At 40.9% G+C, this 22,542-nt stretch overlaps 2 protein-coding genes across 2 annotated transcripts in view; both read right to left on the reverse strand.

Annotated features, from left to right (window-relative positions):
- BAIAP2L2 (BAR/IMD domain containing adaptor protein 2 like 2) overlaps positions 1 to 627 on the reverse strand; it is a 30,763-nt gene extending 30,136 nt beyond the window's left edge. Inside the window, exon 1 of the mRNA XM_042467925.1 lies at positions 589 to 627. Coding sequence (XP_042323859.1) covers positions 589 to 627 — 39 coding nt within the window. The remainder of the gene's footprint in view (positions 1 to 588) is intronic.
- A 994-nt stretch (positions 628 to 1,621) lies between these two features.
- The window catches only part of PLA2G6 (phospholipase A2 group VI), a 29,510-nt gene continuing 8,589 nt past the window's right edge, over positions 1,622 to 22,542 (reverse strand). Inside the window, 11 exon segments of the mRNA XM_042467927.1 lie at positions 1,622 to 2,834; positions 8,243 to 8,316; positions 12,539 to 12,706; positions 13,040 to 13,194; positions 14,641 to 14,777; positions 15,353 to 15,503; positions 18,297 to 18,460; positions 18,763 to 18,841; positions 19,449 to 19,589; positions 20,130 to 20,238; positions 20,973 to 21,155. Of these exon segments, the coding sequence (XP_042323861.1) occupies positions 2,690 to 2,834; positions 8,243 to 8,316; positions 12,539 to 12,706; positions 13,040 to 13,194; positions 14,641 to 14,777; positions 15,353 to 15,503; positions 18,297 to 18,460; positions 18,763 to 18,841; positions 19,449 to 19,589; positions 20,130 to 20,238; positions 20,973 to 21,155 (1,506 nt within the window). The 3' untranslated portion in view covers positions 1,622 to 2,689.

Here is a 22,542-nt window from a genome sequence, read left to right on the forward strand (position 1 = left end):
GGTGCAACCCAATCAACCAAGTACATGAGGAATAAAATTGCACAAGTGCCTCTTCACATGCTAGGAGGGGGAAGATACAACAAATTAAACTGCTGTAATTTTGTTGCACAGAGACAAGACTCCATTCATCTGAAGATTTAGACCAAGTCTGCAAAAGCTTATGCTACAATTTCTTTTGCAAGTAGTCTCAAAAGGTACTACAAGATCCCATTGCCTTTAAAAGACACCCAATATCAGTTGAAGAGGTTACTTCACTCTGTCTAATAGTAGGGCTAGTGTGCCCTCAGATCAGATCAGCATTCAGAGTTCAGGTCTTCAGTTTTTGTTAAACACAGTATTGCTTGTGGTATGACAGAGATGGCAATTCAAACAGTGTCTTCTGGGTTTTAAAATCCCTGATATTCTTATTTCTTTGCCATCTGATATCTGCACTGCAGATTTAAGAATCTAGCAGATCAACCGATTTATTTTGTCCAATTGCTGACTTTTTTCTGCCGTGCAACATTTTACTATGGAAAAGTTTTGCTCAGCCACTTGTTTCTTAGTCAAAAGCATGGCTGTGATGTTCGAGAGCGCACACAACCTCACCTTGTAGATAGAGATGGTAGATCTGTAGGATTGCTCCATACCCTGCAAGTTTTTGATGGGGACCCCTGCAGTCCTTTCACACAAGAAATGAAAACGGTGAGAGGATAAGGAGTCCTCAGAGACACCTGTGAATCCAGCTCTGAGACCTGAGCTGGGACAGGAGGAGCGTCCTTTTTAGAGCAACAGGCCACAGGAAAGATGTGCGCTGGCTTTGAAGGGAAGCAAATGCTGCTTGGACGGTTTAATAATTCACCAGTCAGGATGTTAGAACTTGAGCCTTAAGTGCAACCAGATACCAGGTAAGGAGGAATCCTGTAATAGCCATGAAGGTCATGTGGTTTTCATTTTGAATTATTCATTGCTAGTTTCACTATATAGCTCCCCTGCAGCTCTGTAAAAACATAAAAGTGGTTGTCTTCTTGTATAGCATAACTATCTTAGGACTCTTGAAATCCAAAAAACATTTAGGGGTGCTGTGTTGGCCATATAGCAAATCTAATAACATCCAAACAATGATGCCTTTATTGGGACAACTAAAATGCACAAATACATGTTGCAAGCTTTCGAAGTCACACTAGCTTCTTCATCAGGCAAACAGGTGGAAAAATATTGAAGATATTAGTCATAGGCCTGCATTTTCTGATTCTGGTGTTAGTTCAGAAGGTAGGGATAGCTATCTGCTAGTTGGCACCTCCCCCTTTGGCCATGTGGTCACTGGTTGATTTTCAAATTCAAGGAAATTTAATGTCCATTTGCAATTAAAAGATTATGTTTCCTTGGAATGCAGCATATCTCCTTCCTTTGTGAAGCCACAGGCTCCTATGTAGGTAAAGAACACTGAATTTCTCAAGAGGTCTTCATGTTTTGCTTCAGGAAAACTTTAGGTGGTATAGAGGCAAAGCATGCCAATCAGTGCCAATATTAGAAAAAATTGCGAATGGACATTAAACTTCCTTGATGTAAAGTAGGGAGCAGGAAATCGAATTCAATATCTCTCACTTCCAATGAGTTAATAAGCTCAAACAAAATCAAGTTTCAAATAATCCTCCTTTTATTAAATACTGAGTCAGTTTTGTGAAGATACCACAGTTAACACCACAACAATTTCACCAGTTTCACCAGTTTCACTTTCACCAGACTAGTGTACAAAAGCAATAAGGGAAGGGGGGAAAGCCACCTCTCAGATTTCAAATTAATCTAGACATTTTACTAGTATCTTCTATTGGATTGAATAAATCTACTGAATTAAATAAGTCAGACAGCAAAAAACATTAAAGTTATCATGTATAGCAGCTCTTTAAATCCATCCTGGCCTTTTAAAAAAGCCATGGATGAGTGGCTATTTCCCCCCTAAATAATAAAACATATATTTGAGGAAACAGGACATTGAAATGAGTATAACCACAGACTGTCTATAGGAGGTTTCCCCTTGGTTTTTGATCTGACAAACACTAATCATTCTTTTGAGAAAATATATTTGTACTGTGAGGCAGGAAGCCTTCCGTATCTCTGTCAGTGTGCAAATATGAACAAAAGGTGTCATCTATGAAAAAGCATTTATCCAATTATGTGCATTCTCCCTGCAGTCCTCAGTGCCAAAAATAAATTTCAGGAGAGCAGCTCTGACGTATGTGGGAAATAACTTTAGATCTCCATACAACAGAAACTCTGAATTTGACCAGAAAACATGGAGGAACAGGCAATTAAAATCTAAACTGCTGATGTCAAATTTCGGACAGAAAAAATGCTATCATTGAACCAAAGAGTTATAGAAAACACAACTGGTTTCATATGCCAAGAAAGGAGAAAGATGGTCCAACTTTGATCAGTTTTGATAGCACGTAATGCCATGGTAAAAATGAAATTCAGGAACCAGAGCGCTGCTGTGTAGTGACATACAGAGAAAGAGCAGTCACTACAAGTCCACAGATTATGGCAGCTGAAAAGGCATTTCAGCCAGTGGAAACCTCAAATTCTTTCACTTGATATCCTGATATGAAGATAAGAGGGAAGCCAGACTGCAGCGGAATCCATTCCTTGAGAATATTCCAAACCATCACTGTAGACACACAATGGTGCTCCCACAGAGTCTTGCAAAGCATCATGGATTCTGGAGCCATTGTACCAAGCGTTCAAACTGATTCCAGTGTTGATAAATATAGAGCTGAGTGTCCCACAGCAGGTTCACCAAGATTGCGTCGCTTACTTCATCCAGCATTACATCCATTTCCAAGGGAGGGTTGAACCTGCAGATAACAAGGAAGTGTTAATAGGAACAACAGAGGCAATACTGTCTGTGCACAGCAACTCTGGATAAGATGGCAGGCCAAAAACAACATCCAAGAGAAAGAGAGTGGCAAAAAAGAAATGAGGAGAAAACCAAATACTGCATGGCTGCATCTGCACTTCTAAAATAATTCAGTTTATTAAATCAGTTAAAAAATAAAAATAAAAATAAAATAATTCAGTTTGACACCACTCTAACTGCCATGGCTCAATGTCATGGAATTCTGTGAACTGTTGTTTTGTGAGACATTCAGCTTTCACTATCAGAGAACTATAGTGCCACTCCAAATCCCAGGATTCCACAGCACTGAGCCATGGCAGTCAAATTGGATTATTTCTACAACACGGATGCAGCCTAAGACATGCCTCAATTCAACAGATAAAAGAAAGCAGACTGTATTCTAAACCTCCCCAACAACTGGATTTAATGAAGTATTTGGGGACTCTGGCAGACAAGCTCTGCGCCCGAACAGACAGGTCAAAATAAAGCTGCTTCAGGGTCACTTTGGATGTATGCTGTTTAAATGATGCATGTGTCCCAAGAGGCTGGAAGCCGTGCCAAAGCAGCTTTGGTGCAGCTTCTGGCCTCTTAAGATGCATGTGTCATTTAAACAGCATACCTCCAAAGTGACCCGAAGTAGCTTTATTTTGGCCTGTCTGTTCGGGTCCTCTGACACTTTACTCGTTCCAGCATTTCTCCTGATGCAGCCACAACCTGGGCCTTCAGCTTCCCATCCTTTTGCTCTGTCACTAATGATAGGGACAGTCAGAAGGAAAAATCACAGTCTGTCACCTTACACACACACACACACACTGATTCAGCAAATTTATCAGTGACAGAAGGGCCAATGGGCTTTCTCTTTACTGTATAAATCTTCCAAACCTGCTTTGTTTTTTTCATTCTGTGTAATTCTTCACAGTAAGGAATCCTGCCTCACTCAAACCTCTGTCTCTGTGTTGTCCCATCCCACAGTCCTGTCTGCTTACTGAACCTTCTTCACCCGCCTGTGCAAGTTTACTTTTCACTGCACACTGCAATCCAGGACCAATTACATCATGTTCTGCCAGCGCAAAAGGATTGAGAGAGCAAGATTCCTCACCTTATCAAGAATTAAGAACCCTTGGCCCTCTAGAGGTCTTAAACTGCAGCTCCCACAATCCCTGACCACTGATCATGCTTACTGGAGTTTCTGGGAGATGAAGCCCAAAAGCATCTGAGGGCCAAAAGTTCCTCACTTTTATATTAAGTACTTGGGAACAAAAAACTATTCCAGATACTATTAACACGCTTTCGTGTTTGTTGCTGATGTGTGCCTTCGGGTTGTTTCTGACTTATCATAACCCAAAAGTGAAACTATCAGGGGATTTCTTAGCAAGTTTCTTCAGAGCGAGTTTGCCATTGCTATCTTCTGAGACTGAGAAACTGTGACTTGCCCAAGGTCACCCAGTGGGTTTCCATGGCCAAACAGGGATTCGAACCCTGATCTCCAGGGTTGTAGTCCACTGCTCAAAACCACTATACCATGCTGACTCTTTATTTACCCTATACACACAATCAAAAAAATACTGTATTCCTCAAAAACAGAAATATGTTTCCCTTCAATACTGGCTACTTATTGGATTAACAGAACCAGGGGGGCTAACATTTCTGGTTTAGTAAAAGCAACAAATAGTCTTGGAAACGGAAAATGGAGAAGCTCCATTCTCTCTACAAAAACAAGACCAGGAGTGGATTGTGGCACGGACCATGTACTGCTAATATCAAAAATTACAGTAAAGGTAAAGAACACTAAAGCAATAATCGTGCTAACATACAACCTGAGCAACATCTCTATAGAATTTGAAGATACAGTGGTACCCCGGGATACGAATTACCCAGCTTACGAATTTTTCGGGATACGAAAAAATCCCATAGGGATTTATTGTTTCGGCTTACGAAGGTTTTTTCGGGTTACGAAAAAACCTCGGCGCTATTTTCCGCCACCGGAGGGCAGCAGAGAGCTATTTTTTCCATTAGCGCCTATGGCAATTCAGGTTACGAAGGTTTTTCGGGTTACGAAATTAGCCGCGGAACGAATTAATTTCGTAACCCGAGGTACCACTGTAATGTAAAATAAAATAAAATAGATTTGCCTATGTAATGACTGGACCTCCAGTCATTTGAAGACTTGTGTCAGGCAATAAAGAGTTAAGCTAGGAGGGAGGTACATGCAAATGAGAAATTACATCACAGCTAATGGAAGGCCCACTTGGCCAATCACTGAGCAGGAGCAAGAGTTTCTTCCAGAAGCTTCCAACAGAGGGATATAAAAGGCCACTGAGTTCAGTTGGAGGAGCTTCTCTAGCGGAGAGTATGAAGTGAGAGTATCTCACTTGATGTGGGTCTTGCTTGCTGGGAAAAACTGCAGTGTTGAGCCTGTGTCAAGAAAGCATACTTCAGGAAGGTAGTTTGTGCTAGGCCAAGGCTAGTAACTACATCTCAAACTCATCTGGGCTGGAAGATTCCATCTCTGTATCACTATTTAGGAATGTGTCAGTTAGAACGGTTAGGGCTTATTAATTCTGTTTCTGTTGTCTTGCTTGAAATGAATATCTGATAACTATACGTATTGTACCTGCAAGGTCAAAAGACCTTGTATGATTTATATTATTTTTGTTAATAGAATAAATATTTTTCTTTAAAAGTTATCTACTATTCCTATACTTCTTTACACGTGCCTTAATTTGGTTATCCCTTGCTTAACTTAGAAAGGGAAGGGAACTATAAATCCTTAACAAGTCCCAGTGTGTGTTAAGGAAAGGTTATTATAAATTCACGGGGTGGTGGCAGTGTGATTTGAAGTTCTCCAAGAGTCTCATTCAATGTCACAGGGAGTGTGAACCAAGAACAGAAGATTCGGGGGGAAATAAAGGATCTGCTGGGACTAAGTGCCAAGACAGGGCCGCTGTTTGGGTTACTTGGACCACAGGGATCATCACAGCCTAAATGGCCAGTAGCCAGAAAAAGCTGGAATAAAGCCAGGGAAATTGTGTGGGAAGAATGCAACAAGACACTATCTAAAGTCAAAATGTAAGAAAAGCCTCACTGCAATCCTCCCTCCATTCTCCTTGTTTTGGAAACAGCGTCCATTGCTTATGCAAAAGGGATGAATGGAGGGGGAAATAATGGGGCATGTGCTCAAGGAACAGTCCCTCACACTCCTGCAGCCACACACCTATATTCAAGTTAATGGGGCTTGAATATATGCGAAATTCCATTTTTGGGGGAAAGGGGGTCTGGAACGGATCCCCTGCGAAAACAGGGGGTCGACCGTATTCAAGTAATTAAGGACAGGCAAAAACCAAAAATAAAAGGTAACAGGAACAGTGTCAGAACCCTGAATTCAAATGTTCAGTGATTTGTGTGGAGGAGGCACATAAAGAACTACAGTACTATAATAATCAATGAAGAGAAATAGAGAATGACACCAAAAAAGGAAGCACAAGAGACCTCTTCCACAAGATCCGAGAAATCAAAAGAAAATTAAAACCAAAAGTGGGGATGCTATACGACTAGCAGGGGAATACATTACATGACCACGTAGAACTAAAAAGATAATGGAAACAATACACTGAAGAACTATATCAAAGAGATGAAAGGATTATAGATTCATTCAAGGAAGAACCATTTGAAGATGAAACCATAATTTTAGAAAGGAAGTTGCACTCAGAACACCTGGGAGAAATAAATCACCAAGAACAGACAGCATACCAATATAGCTGCTTCCCGCTACTAAAGAAATAAACACTTAATATAACAATCCAAAAAAAGGGGATACCAGAAATTGCAGTAATCACAGGACCACTGCATTAATCTCCCATGCAATCAAAGCGAAACACAAAATTCTGCAACGAAGACTTTTACCATACATGGTGTGAGAAATGACAGAAGTCCGGCCTGGATTCTGGAAAGGAAGAGGCACTAGGGATCATATTGCAAACATAATGGCAAACACCAAAGAATTTCAGAAGGAAATTAGTCTGTGCTTTATAGATCATAGCAAAGCCTTTGATTGTGTAGAACATGAAAAACTATGTATTGCTCTTAAAGAAATGGGTCTCAAAACATTTTATTGTCCTGATAAATTACCCATAATTAGGACAGAATACGGAGAAACAGAAAAGTTTCCAAGTGGCAACAGGATCAGGCAAGGCTCGATTTTATCACCCTGTCTGTTTAACTTGTATGCTGAACCTATAATATGTAAAGCAAGATTAGATTTGGAGGAAGGAGGCATGAAAATTGGAAGAAGGAACATCAACAGTTTAAGATATGCAGATGATACCATACAACTAGCAGAAAATAGCAAAGATTTGGAACAATTTGTGAAGAAAGGCAAGGGGAAAATACAAAGGCAGGTTTACAGCTGAACATTCAGAAAGCAAAAATAATGAACACAGATTATTTATATAACTTTAAAGCAGACAATTAAGATAATTCAAGATTTTCCATATCTTGGCTCAGTCATTAATCAGAATGGAAACTAAAGTCAAAAACAGAGAAGACGAAGACTTGAAAGGGTACTATGAAGGAACTAGACAAGATCCTCAAATGTAAAGCTATATCATTACATACTAAAATTAGGATTGTCCATGTCATCATATTTCCAGTTTCTATATATGGTTGTGAAAAAAGCTGAGGAAGAAAATGAACTCATCTGAAATGTGACACTGAAGAAGACTTCTGCAGATACTAAAGACTACTCAAAAGACAAATAAATAGGTATTAGAGCAAATCCATCCTGAATTCTCCTATAGAAGCCAAGATGACTAAACTCAGGCTGTTGTACTTAGGCCATATCATGAGAAGACATGACTCACTGGAAGAGACTTTAATGCTTGTTGAAGTTGAAGGCAGTAGAAAAAGAGGATGGCCACATTCTAAATTAATGGATTCAATCAAGGAAGCCAAGGCCTGAGTCTGCAAGACCTGAGCAAAACTATTGGATGATAAAGTAAGTTGGAGATCTCTTGTTCATAGGGTCATTCTCATTCATAGCGTCCCTGTAAGCCAGTGGTTCCCAACCTGTGGGTTGGGACCCCTTTGGGGGTTGAATGATCTTTTCATGGGGGTCGCCTAAGACCATTGGAAAACACCTATTTAATTACAGTTATGAAGTAGCAATGAAAATAATTTCATGGGTTTGGGTCACCACAACATGAGGAACTGTATTAAAGGGTCACAGCACTAGGAAGGTTGGGAACCAATGCTGTAAGCCAAAGTAGACTTCATGGCCATTAACAACAACAAATTCTTGCACCAAGTACCAGATATTAAATTGTTCAAGCTCTGTTCCACATAAAATATCATTTTGGACAAGTCACATACCTGACATAGTTGGCGTCTATCATATCACACCAAGCTCTTGCACGGTCAACACATGGACCATCTGGATCAGTGCACTGCAATGAAACATCAAAATAATTATAAAATTGGAATCATCATTCTTCACATCAGACTTTCAGCACCAGAAGGCATGACAGCAAAATCAAGCAGGTTTTGCACAAATATGGCTTGGAAAGACAAAGCTTCTAAGAATTTTCTAGCTTAAAAGCAAAACATTTGACAGTGTACAATTTCTTCATTTTGGATTACCTAATCACAGAGTTTTTGAATTAAAAAGCATTCAGGAATGGTTTATCATTGCTTTCTTCTGTATGGTATAAACAAGTGTTAGTTAAGTGCACTGATGATACTTCTGAAAAATCCTCCACTAGTGTCAACTCCCACTGCTGCTGCTGCCCAGTAGCTGTCAGGCACATTTTGTCTGGCTCATCTGTATGATTTGGGACACCCTATCAATAGCAGTGCTACTTTCAGCATAGCCCGTTACTTCATGGAGGCACACAGTCCCACCACCACCATGGGAAGGTAGTGTTGAAAATCAGGAGAAAACTAAGACTTGGAAAATATTATGGAACTAGGTAAGAATCTCAAGTGCAAAGATGTATCATTAGATTCCAACGTCAGAATTATCTGAGATACAATAGTTTCAGTTTCTTTATTGTATGGTTGTAAAAGCTGGACCATGAAGAAAGCTGACAGGAAGACAATCGACTCATTTGAAATGTGGTGCTGGAGGAGGGTTCTATGGGTACCATGGACTGCCAAAAAGACAAATAAATGGGTATTGAGCAAATCAATCCTGAATTCTCACTAAACACCAAAATGATTAAACTGAGGCTATCATACTTGGATGTATCAAGAGACAATATGACTCAACAGAAAAGATGATAATGCTTGATGAAGTGGAAGGCAATAGGAAGACCACACTGGAGATGAACTGTCTCAATACAGGAAGCCACAGCCCTGGTTTGCACATCCTGAGCCAGGTGGCAGAATGAGGTTCTTGGAGGCCTCTCACTCATAGGGTTGTCATAGTAGAAGTCAATATGAGCGCAAAAAAAGGAGTGATGGTCTTTTTGGTTTGTAAGAACTATAATTGTTTTTTCAGAGAAATTATTACATTTCATTAATATGAAAATCATTGACATAGCAACTGGCTAATCCAATCATTAAAAAATACATCAATGCCAGTTAAGGATTAGTCATTTCAATGGAGCTTTTTCCTTAACAGTTGACAATAAAAGTACCATAGGTTTAAACAACCATGCAGTAGGCTCTGAAATGGGCATTTACCATGTGCCCCCAACACTGGGGGCAGGGGAAGGAAATGGGACGGTGACCATTTGTAGCATGAGGCCATAAGTGCCAACCCTTCACATTCCTAGATTTTAAAGCAGCTACTAATAGGTTTAGACCAGAAGCTATATTAAGATTTTTGAAGCGTAAATACTGTATAACATGTAAGAATTGGAAGTTTTCATTATCAGGAAGGAAGGAGGGAAATTAATTATGAAGCTAGTCAATCACATATACCCACCATACACTAGGACTTTCCAGAGAGTAGTATAAAACTTTTATGAATATGGCATTAGATACTGTAAAAACAACAATCAAGGTGCCTAGACAGAAGCAGATCTCTCTTTCTCTCTATTTATTGATTGGAAGAAAGAAAAAGTGTGTTAATACAAAAAGAGAAAGACCCAGAAAGACTAGAACACAACACTTAAGTCAACACTTATATAAATCCCACTGATTCATCAAGTCTTCTCTAGCTGGGACCAGGTTCTGAATTTAGGTCTAAAACAATAATTATTGCTACAATACTGAGCCAAGTTATATCATGTTAGATGGGTTCCTATTACAAAATTCCACCTGCCAAAGGAAGATTACTTCATTTCTTTGGAGGAACTACATCTGTCCTAATAGCCTCCTTACAAATGAAGTTAACATAAAAGCACTCCATTAATTGAAAGTGGCCATGTAAATCCACTGAGGGACGTTAGACAAGTCAAAGTCTTTCAGCATTGGAGGATGGCAATGGGAACCCCCCTATGAAGAAACTTGCCAAGAAAACCCCATGATAACTTCATCTTAGGATCATCATATGTCAGAAACAACTTGAAGGCACACAACAACAACAACAACTCTTCACCCCACTTTAAGACACCATAGTAAACCTTTAAAAGCCATACGGCATGAACTGACATCAGTTGGAACAGATGGATACTGTGTTATCCTGATTAAATATTTAATGTGGGTTTCTCCAAACTCTGGAGATTGAAAAAATCAATTTCTTTTTAAAGAACTGGTTCAGGGCTGTGAAAATATATTTAGGGAGAAAAAGAGAGATGGCTTAGCTGGGCAATGTTTGCCTCTAAGACTCAAGACAGAAATTACACATAAAGCGCAGAAAATCAGTTGGGTAACAACCACACACACACAAACACACACTCATGAGGTTACCCAGTGAAGCTATATAGTTGTAAATTCAAGACAGACAAAAGGAAGGATTTCTTCACATGTTGCATAACCTGTGGATTTCACTGTGACAAAATGATGGCCACCAACTTGAATTTGTTAAAAAGGAGATTAGATAAGTCCATGGAGGATGAGGTGTACTAGTCATTATGGATATATATTACCTGCAATATCAGAGGTGGTATTTCATTATTAAAATATATCCATCCTGCTCTCTATTATGAGATCTCAGGGCAGCACACAATTAAATCAATATAAACAACTTAAAACAATCCCAGATAAAAAGTGAGTAACTGAAACAGGAGAAAAATATACTAAATCAATCACCAGGTTAAAACATCAGAAAAAGCTAAAACAATTAAAACCCTGTACATGTACACCTTAAAACAGGGGTAGGCAACCTTTTTGAGCCGGGGGCCGGGTTGCTGTCCCTCAGACAACTGGGGGGCCGAAGCTGGGAGGAGCTTCCACCCTCCGGGGGTGGGGCCGCGTGCTGGGGGTTGAGCTTCCACCCTCCGGGGGTGAGGCCGTATGCCGGGGGCGGAGCTTTCGGCCAAAGGGGAGGGAGGCTGAAGGGAATGGCTTGGGCACCCATCCCAGGCCCTTCCTTTCGGCTCTTCCCTTCGGCCGAAAGGGCTCAAAGGGGCCCTTTCAGCCGAAGGGAAAGGCTTGGGCAGGCCGCCTCCTGGGCTCCCCCACGGCCCTTGCGGCCCCAGGCCTCTCTCTCCGGAGGGAGGCCTGGGGCTGCATGGGCCGAGAAGGAGCCCGCGGAAGTCCTCCTCCTCCTCCCGGGCGGCACGCGTAAGGAAAGAGGAGCCTGTCCCCTTTGGCCAAAGGCGGCGAGCTCCTTTGTCCTAGCCCCGCCGTGGGCGGCAGCAGCACTGCCCAGGAGGAGGAGGAGGTGGGTTGGCGGCCAGCCGTCCGCATTAGGGATATGCCATCCCTAAGTGGCGGCAGCCTTGGTGGCAGCAGCAGCAGCAGTGGCGGTAGGACCGGGCTGGGGCCAGTCCTGCCGCCTCACCGGGCCGGATCCGGCCCGTGGGCTGGGGGTTGCCGACCCCTGCCTTTAAAGGTAGTAAGATTAAGTGCCAAAGGCTATAACAAAAGATTTTAAATTGGTGCCTAAAAGAGACCACCGCTGCTGCCAAACAGGTCTCCAACGGGAGGGCATTCCATAAAATGAGGCACTACAGCAAAGAAGCTCCTCTCCCATGTCCCTGCATGTCTTGTTGCAACTAGCAGGACATAGCGCAGGAACCCACCAGCAGATCTCAGTTACCAGGCAGGTATATATAAGGACATATGCTCCATTAACTATCGAGGTCCCAAGCTGAGGTGTGAGTCTCAAGTGTAGTCACTAGGGAGTCAAGCAGGAGGGCATTATTGTATTCATGTTCTATTCTGACCTTCTGAATAGCATCTGCTTAGCCACGGGGGAACAGAATGCTGGACCAGATAGGTCTTTATCTCATTCAGTATGGCCGTTTCTACATACTTAGGTTAATAATTTCTGAATTATACCCAATAGGTTGATAATGCCTCTTGGCGCAACCATATCACAAATACTAGACCAAACAAGGAGAAGGAAGAGAGTACATCTCCCCTGATCTGTTCCTATCATCTTAAGTAGACCCTGAGGACCCAGATTGCAGCTCCTTCACATCCACTGAAAGTGTGAATTATTAATATTTGCTAACTCTTCTATTAAAATAATTTTATCCCCACCAAATGGCAAAGCCCTCAACAAGTATCTGATGTGTCCATGTCTCTGGCCCATCCCTCCCTCCATCTGATACTTACACAATCCACCACTAGTTTGCCCAGTTCTTTAGCCCCATAGACAGTCTTGGCCAGTTCCCAAGGGTTGGATGGGCGAAAGACATCCACAGAGCTTACAGGCACTTGCGGAGCCTTGCCAGTCCCAAGAGAGACCACCACTCCCAACTTCTTCACCTTGTGGCCCTGACCCTGGATGGATAAAAATAATGTGTAAATTAGAAGTAATGAATCTTCCACTTATACCTTGAAAAAGAAAAAGAAAATACTATATTTATCCTGTTTTGTAGAGAATATGACAGGGTAAACTACAACATCTTTCCAGTTCTGCACTACCATATCTAACATGCAATGTTTTAATCGTACACTAGAGCCATAAAATCACTCTAGAAGGTTCTGCAGGATTCTAATTATACTGAACAATATGAAATGTATGTGTTTAAGTAAGGAAACTGGCAGTATATTCCAAATGGTCTGGGTGAAAGTGATTATTTCAACAAATATGCCTGCAGATTGTCTTCATACATTTCGGATTAAGTGCTTGTTATAATCATTGATTTCTCTCATGCCATCCAAGGTTGGATTGTTGGCCAGCAACCCTCCATCCAGAAACCGTCCAAAGGGTCGAAAATAGGTAGGTGCAGCTCCACTGGAACGGGCAGCCTGCCACACCAGCTGATCTGTGATGAAAAAAACAAAAAAGTTGTTTTGTTTTCACTATCCTGAGCAATGTATACCCAGTCAATGGTCAGTATACTGACAAGTAGTCTGATATTTAAACTACAGTATGTAAGAGGAATACTTTTGGTCATCTAGATATTTTGCATTTAAGTTTTCAGGAGCCAAAGCCAGCATGGACAATGGCAAGGGATTGTGGGAGTTACAATTTAAAAGGTTGCAAGGACTACAACAAGGTTGAAGACTGTATGGCCCTCTAGGTGTTGTGTAACTGTAACTCTCAGTAGTCATCACATTAGCTTAGCTGCCTATGGCTACTGGAGTTTACAGTTCAGCGTCATGAGGACCACACAGTTTTAGGAATTCAAAAAGCTTCATATATATGCCCTCAGTAATCTACACAAGAGTAATTCTGTAAAATAAATTAGTGTTATTATCTCCATATTACTGGGCAATGAGGATGAAAGACAATGGTTTGCCTTATCAACAGTAATGCTCTTTGTGCCAAACTGGTAAACAATCGGCAAGGCAATAATCTCACAGCTAGTTTAGCAATCTGGTCCAGCAAATACTAAAGCCCAACCAGAAAGGCTCCAGAAAATGTTGACAATTATAACCTAGCAAGACTTTTAAAGGACTCAGAAACTCCTCAATTTCAGAAGCAGTGATTAAATGTATGAAACAGACTGTGTTCCAGAAATAACATAACAGATGAGTGCAGTATCAGATAAACTAATGATAGAATTCAGTTGGCAACTTGGCACATGCTAATGGAGACAGTGGGCAAAAAGATGAAGAACTGTGATTTTTAGTCTCACAAAAAAGTGTGAAAAAACTAATTGTGTCCATCTGTATCACAAATACTTTTTCCATAAAAAGTAAAATAAAGGTAAGGATTATGGTAGATGAAAGACACAGAATTGGACTCAAAAGACATACAAGGCTAAATCCATCCATAGATTTAGCTAAGACATCAGAGAACAAGGCCATATTTATCACCGCACTTGAACTGCTAGTTGCCCAAAAGGTTAAATGCTGTGATATATATGTTCTTGTCCAACGATAGGGAAAAAAGATGTAGCGCTAATTTCTTGGTTTTTTGTATATTTCTACTGTAATATTGAGTAATGCTGGCCAGTGTCTTATGATATGGTCTTGGAGGTGCTATCTATTTCCCCACAAAGAATTAATTAATAAACACTGCCGCATACACATTTGGTACAATTGCCTGAAGCATGAAAACTAGGGAGAGTGGCATGTTCCAACCTCACCCAAAATGCGAAATATATTTATAACTATGTAATCATAGGTGTATGCACAGTACAGCATTGTAGTGCTTGGACACACACCTATAAGACATGGAAGGAACCTGAACCAGCCTTTCAGTATGGGCTTTCTTTCTGGCAAGCAACTTGGGGCCCTAAATTCCTGTGTTGCTCAACATTTACCTTCTGGCTTGGTCATCGGTTGAAATGAGCTTGTCACCTTGGTAGGAGATTTGCTTCTCCCTTCTGGCATATTATAATTCCGGAACAGGTGGAGCTCAGCAGGCTGCCGGTCACATAAAGTTGCTGTCAACATGAGCCTGTTAGAAACCAAAAAAGAGAAAACTTCAATTTTATTTTAGGTAAGGGCCACAGCTGTTAACACACATCCTTCATATACAGAACATGCCACATTCCATCTCTAGCATTTCCAGTTTATTCTTTATTTAATCAATTTAATCAATCTATTAGTAATGATTGCATCCTCACAACAACTCTGCATTGAAGGATAGAATGGGGGAGTAACTGTTGGTAAAGGCCTTTACTGGAGACTGGCTTGACAAACAATCAGATCAACAGTCTGTGACCAGGCAGCTTCATATTATAATGTTTACATTCTCCTTTCTTTCCATAAAACACAAGGTGACACATATAGCATTCCCAAGTAATCTCTCTTCTAGATATTGACTAGATTTCAAATCTACTTTGGTTCATCAAGATGACTATTTATGTCCTTTCAGATCAGGCCTTGGACCTGTGTTGACAGATATATTCATTATATCCCCACCCTCATCTCAATTTTGTCTACAACAGAATTACATTAACTTGCCATGAAGAATACTAAATCAGAGGGAAAAGAGATCAGGAAGTAAACATGACTTTAGCTTTAACTTACTTAGGATTCTTGACATCAGTCATTTTTGTATGTTCTCCAAACTCCTTCTTAAGGAAATTCTCAAGAGGCACTGACTCATAAGGCCGCGACCCACGAAACACCTCATCCTTCATTTGGAAGTACAAGCACCGCATGTGATCCATGGGTTTCCCTGAGATGCAGAAGGACATTAGCAGTGCTCAGGTGGACACTTTTGCATCCTACTTGAGTGATCACCCTTGGATACTTATCTACAACAATTTGGCCTTTTTAGTGATTGGTAATAATATTGCTGTTGTTTTACTAACTGTATTTTTAGATAATATTGTATTTTGTATTGTACTGTGGTTTTTATTCTTTGCTGTAATCCCGCCTCGATCTGCAGGGAGAGGCAGGAAATACAAATAAAATTTATTATCATAATTATTATTTTCCCCACTCCATCCCCTGTAGCACTTGAAGGAACATCCGGAGGCAGCAGACAACCTAGAAGACAACTCACAATGCAAACATGGAAACCCATGTTTTATGTAATGTATGAGGCAGCTGAAAAGGTGACTGAAGAGAAGGAATCAGATTTTTGGAGAGGATGTACAAAAAAACAGATGGCTCAAAATCATGAGAGGAAGTAAATGAAATCTGTTACAGAGAAAACAAATGGAATGGGTACCTGTAGAAATCTGAACCATCTTATAGCAAAACTTTAGAAGGTGACATATAGCTTAGCAGCATAACACATGCTTCAGAGGTGGAAGGTCTGTTAACAGGCTTTGGTTAGCAAAGGTGAAAAAAAATCTCTGCTTGTCTTTGAGAGCTGCTGCTACTCAAAGGAGAGAGTAATGAGCTAATAGGACTATAAACCCTATCTAATGCTGTTGCCTATAACTGGATATGGAGGCTTTGTATAAGGCAGTGGTTCCCAAACCCATGAAATTATTTTTGTTGCTACTTCATAACTATAATTAAATAGGTGTTTTCCAATGGTCTTAGGCGACCCTCATGAAAGGGTCATTCGACCCCCAAAGGGGTCCCGACCCACAGGTTGGGAACCACTGGTATAAGGGGAAGAGTAGGTCTACCAAGGGGAAGAGTAGGTCTACCAATGGGATCAAATGACAGGCACTCCAGGCCATGAAATCAGCCTGGGAGACACGAAAGTTGAGTGAGGGAGTAGAAAAGGCAAACACAAAGTTTTGAGCCTTTATGCAACATGGAAGCATTAAACAGAATTTCACCTTCTTTTCCAGAAAGCAGAGATGTGTACTGGAAAACTTTCCCAATGCTATACTTTTCCACAATGTTTTTACACTCTTTCTAGATACCTATATTTACCTATAGTTGTCTGGACTGTTGTATTACATTTAATCATATTACATGTGCTAAATACAGGATATGAACTTTTATAACTATTCTGTGATAGACTTAAACAAGAGTTTGCAGGACCTCAGCAGGACCATTAATGACAGGTCTCTCACTCATATGGTTGCCATATGTCAAAGGTGACAATGGTAATTAACAAATGTTATTCTATAAGCTGCTTTCTCAACTGATGAGTGAGTGAGTAATTGAGCAAAGCTAAAGGTACCACATTTATACCTCAGGAAATAAATTAAAACTGATTATTTCAGATACATTAGATACCGCTCTCTTCACATATCTGTCCCCCAAAATAGTGTTATTTCAACTGTAATCATTTTTGTTAAATATAAAGGAAGCATACGTCATTCTTGTTACCTTATTACAAATATTCCAACAAAACCATTTCCACAAAAAGCTGTGGAAATAAGTATTACACATTTAATCTCAGGGCATTTCCTTACTGGCCATGTTTAGTTATCATTTAGAACAGGAGGGCTGAATTGTTATCTCATTTAGGTTTCATTAGCAGCTGGTGCAAAAAAAGAAAAGAAAAAGAAATTCAATTTTTTTAAAGGAAAGGATGTTGGTAGGCCTTCCAAATGTTATTAGACGTTGGGAGCCTCCAGATTTTGGTGAACAGCAACTCCCCTAAGCCCAATCTAACATAATGATGAGAAATGCTGGGAGTTGCAGTATGGAGGGTCACACATTCCCCATGCCTGTGCAACAACCAAACAAAAACACTTTGATTTTTCTCATTTCTTTCTAACTAATAATAATATAGTTTATTTGTAACCCGCTTTTCCAAAATTTTAATCAAAGCGGCAAACAATTATATATAAGAAACATTCCAATAAAATCAATTAAAAACAGCATTAAAAACAACACAGTGGCGGGATACAAACCGCCGCTTTGCGGCGCTTCCCCGCCGGCGCCATTTGCTCCGCACGGGAGCCGCAGCAGCCAAACCGCGCAGCTCCCGCGCGGAGCAAAAAAGAAGCTCCATTTCGGAGCTTCTTCTTGCGACGCACTGATGACATCGCGAAGCGCCGCAGGCGCATTCGCGACGTCATAGGTGCCGCGACACGTCTGGACGCTATGCGTCCAGTACGTAAAGATGGCAGCGTCCATGTGGAAGGGGCGCCGCCATCTTGTATGTATTGTATACTTACTAGGGTTAGGGGGGTGCGGAAGCACCCCCCCTTCCTAACCCTAGTACATATACAATACGTACTATATGGCGGTTTATATCCCGCCAGTGATACTAACAACAAAAGGGCCAGATAGAAGGGGAAGTCGATATATACATTCCAGGGTCATCAATGAAAAGGGGTAAGGGAAAAAATGATTTTTCACGGTGGGAAGGCTTGGGAAAAGAAATACGTCTTCAGGTTCTTTTTAAAAAGAGCTAAAGATGTGATGGAGCGGAGCTCATCTGGGAGACTATTCCAAGATCTGGGGGCCACAATAGAGAATGCCCCCTGTGAGGTCCTCACATAGCGTGTCGCTGGGACCTCCAACAATTTCATCCCTGTTGACCTAGTTATCATTATCATTACAGCACCTCTCTTTCACATACAGGTCTTTGCTGCTCATTACTCCTTACCATGTACAACAGAGATGGCCAGAATTCCCCCTGTGCTAGTCCCAGCTACCCAGTCAAAGAGCTCTCTGACAGGACGCCCTGCTGCTTTCTCTATAGCAATGAGAAACTGGATGAGCACCACACCCCGGACACCTCCACCATCCAGACTCAAGAGACGGTCTTGGCTAGAGAAGGGAGGGAGAAAAGAAAAGAAGAGAAGGAAAGAAGTTCAGTGCCCAGCATCAGCTAATCAAGCAGTCATGTCCCCTCCCCAGATTCAGACACCTCATGGAGATACACAAAGCATCTCTGAATAGTACACATGGCCTTAGATCAGAAAATAGTTCTGGTCAGAATGCTTGAGAGAGGAAAAGGGTAGGCAAGGGACCCCTCCTCTCTGGGAATTCAATAGATTTTCCCCATCAGTATACTATTCCTACCAGCATGGAGTGTAGATGATGTCATGGTACTGATTGTGCTCACTTACACTCTGCCAGAGTCCATCACATCTGTTTTTTTCACCGTGGAATTAAGTGTTGTAGAGACATGGAGAATGTTCTGATATTCTAGAGAAGCCATCAGGGAAAGAAATAGCTCATTATTTATTTAGCAGAATGGGAGGAAACAGACCTAGCATATCAGGAAACAGAGTGTGGGGACTGTGTCTTAGGCTACTGGCATGGGCATAAGCAACGGAAGACAAAATTATTTTCTACACATAAAGGCACATCTTACTAATGCTACTATGAACTGTAGCAAAGAGAAATCTTCTTTGTACATAACTACTTAAGGGCACAGGAGTCCTGCCTAGTACTGAATGTGACAACTCTCTCTGTTATCCCAACAAACTTATCAGGCTGAGCTATCAATCAGTCTGTCTTTTCTAAAGTACCAGGATACAAAATCAAAAAGAGGAAGAACATGAAGAAGGTGGTAGTGTCAGAAGACGGGGGTCATAGAAAGAATTCTAGGACTTGTTTTACTAGTAATTCATTGTGGTTTCAACACATTCACCTAATAATGAAAAGCCTTGTGTAATCATCAGACGAAATGATGATTCTTACATAATCATAACTTGCCAGGTTGAAAATCCTAACACATGGTGAGGCCCTATGAGAGTAAAAAGAGGGAAAAGAAGGAATGAGAGAAGCACAGGACTAGGTAGTATGTTACCTAGGTTCTGGCTAGTGCTCCATGGTCGTTCTGGGATGGTGGAAGTAGATGATGATGATGGTGATGGTGCTGAACCAGGTGGGTGGAAGCGGTCAGTCCCTACAAGTTTCAGCAGGTCTAAGAGTATTTTCCGGTTGGCACCTTGCATTGTGAAAATGGCACATGAATTAAAAATAAAACCATGAAAATAAAGCAGATGGTGACTATTGTAAGCCCTGAACCAGCCTGATGCCAAGCACCTTGCAGGAGTCTTATGCATGAAAGATGTATAGGTAGTGGTGCTTGGTCTGCAAGGGGGCAACAGAATATAGCTTAAAAACCTACTAGCCCTGCCCCACAGTTGGTGTTTTGTCCAAGTCTTGCTCAGGCCCACTTTGTACCTACAGTGGTACCTCGGGATACGAATTACCCAGCTTACGAATTTTTCGGGATACGAATAAATCCCATAGGGATTTATTGTTTCGGGTTACGAACGTTTTTTCGGGTTACGAAAAAACGCCGGCGCTGTTTTAAATGGAGCCGCGGCAGAGCCGCGGCTTTTTTTCCCATTAGCGCCTATGGCAATTCGGGTTACGAAGGTTTTTCGGGTTACGAAATTAGCCGCGGAACGAATTAATTTCGTAACCCGAGGGAGCACTGTATTCCCATATTTCTCCTCACCTACACACAAGTCTCTCTCACCTTTGCTCATTCTGGCCGCCAACAAGCCCGGAGTCTCCCCTAAGTCATTGGGGACATCCACATCTGCTCCAAATACAATAAGGGCCTTGATTGTTTCTAAGTGGTCTTGCTACAAGGAAGGAAAAGAGTATGTCAAGAAAATGTGTAGTCAGAATCCCCTCTATCTACAACTTACTGAACAGGAAAGCCCATCCTTCTAGTAAACAGATAGTGAAACTCTGAGCTGCCTGTATATTCATCCTACTCAATAAACTAGGTTTCCATAATCCTCTTTGTGTGGGAGAACGCACTTAGCTGGACTGGGGGGAAATAAAAAGGTAAGTATGGGGAGAGGTGGAATTAGAACCCAAAAGATTTAAACAGGAACAGTGAATGCTGTTATAAAAGAAGACTGTATAGAGTCTCCTCTACAATAGGGAATGCACAAACTTCAAGCTTGTAAAATTTACTTTGTTTTTCACTACAACTCCAAAATTCACCAGCTAGAACCTGGTAGCAAAGGACATACACTGAGAATAAAAGGATTATTAGACAACAAATTTGCTTTGCATAGTGCAATTGAACTCATAAACCTTCCATGTGAAAATCCACTCCTGGCTAATCCATGCTTTCCACATGTAAAGACTGGGATGAAAGATACTTTATTGCTACTATTGTTAAACCATGGAGAGTCAGAAATCTTGGGTGATTTATTGCAAATCATCCAAGAGATCTGGCAATAGATCTAGAACTAGTTTCTGAAGCGCCTATCTTTACAATCTCTGCATTTGAGGGATAAAACATCTGTCATATTTCTTCCGATCCCCTCAGTCCTGGCACAAAGCAAATGGATGGAAAGCTCACCTGCATGGCCAGGTGCAGTGGTGTGTTCCCATCCTTCCCTTTGCTGTTGGTTATGGCTCCATGGGTCAGCAACACCATTACGCAATCAAAGCGCCCACGCCGCACAGCAATGTGCAGGGCTGACTCCCCTGTTGCACTGAGGACATTGACTTCACAGCCATATTCAATAAGAAGCCGAGTCATCTAGATCCACAATGGGAGATACCATGAATAACACTATGATTACTGTTAGGGGGTAAGACCATGTTATTCTTAGAGTGTGCCTTCTGGCTGGAGCAGGTACACTGAGATTTTCCTCATAGTCAGCCAAAGAATACAGTGATCAAATGTATCCAGCATTGAGGGAAAAACTATCTAACCAACCTAGATTGGAAGTTGGAGAGAAAAATTAAGGTTCTGTAAAATTCATGCATACTCCTAAGGGCAAATAAATGGTAAGTTGATGCTTTAACATGTGCAATTGCCAATTGGCAAAGGTGTTGTATGGTCTCACATACGATGCTTACTTACAAATATCCAAAATGCATACAAACAGATGCTTGCTTACAAAGCTACAAACTCCCTTTGTTTAGTAGCAAAAAGAGTTGTGTTGATAAATTTCTCAGGTCAACACAGAATATACAGTTTTTCCTTTCGCTCTATCCCTTCTTCCAGTAACTTTCCATTTTGTATTTGCCTTTCACAGGATTCATGTAGTTAAACCAGTGAAAGGCTGGTAAATCCTTAATTGTAAGGACATCTTTTAGAAACATTGCTGTAGAGAACAACACTTTTTTAATTTATGGAACTTTAGGAGTGTAGGCACCAGAGGCATTGATCTTGCCTCATGATCTGTGGAAATAACACATCAAACAATTTCACAAACTATATCTTTCATGTGCAACTCCTTCCTATCTTCAAAATAAAATATACTAACAAGAGGTCTCTACTCTCCAATTAGCACTGATGACATATACACACAGTCATTACAAACAGAAACAGATACAGATATATAAACATGAATACAATGAATTTTAATTTTTCCATTCATATTCTTCATGCTTGTATGCAAAGAATTGTAAGTATGAAAAAAATAGTAACACAAAAAAGTCTAAATTATTTCTCAGTTTAACCGAGGTTGAATCTGAACTGCAGAAATAATGCTGTTTGACACTGCTTTATCTGCCATGGCTCAAAAGTATGGAATTCTGGGATTTGTAGTCTGTTGTGGCACCAGACCTCTCTAATAGATAAGGCTGTATATCTAACAAAATTACAAATATCAAAATTCCATAACATTGAGACAAGGCAGTTAGAGTGGTGTCAAACTGCATTATTTCTGCAGACCTATTTTGTAAGGCTTCACAAACACAGGGGCCAGAAAGGCTAAATGGAATTGTTGCTAGAAGAGAGAGGGGGAGAACAGGTGATTTCTGCTGATTTATTTTAAAATGTAAGATTATTTTCAAAAATAAAAACAGGGAAATGTAGGAGATTGGGACTGAGGAAGCTACACAACTTAGTGAAGGCTAAAAGGAGCTAGTTAGGGGTGCATGCAAAGCACCATCTAAGGGTAGCTGCTACAGAGCAT

Source organism: Sceloporus undulatus, chromosome 5 (genome assembly GCF_019175285.1).
Source record: "Sceloporus undulatus isolate JIND9_A2432 ecotype Alabama chromosome 5, SceUnd_v1.1, whole genome shotgun sequence".
In the NCBI taxonomy this organism is placed as follows: Eukaryota; Metazoa; Chordata; class Lepidosauria; order Squamata; family Phrynosomatidae; genus Sceloporus; species Sceloporus undulatus.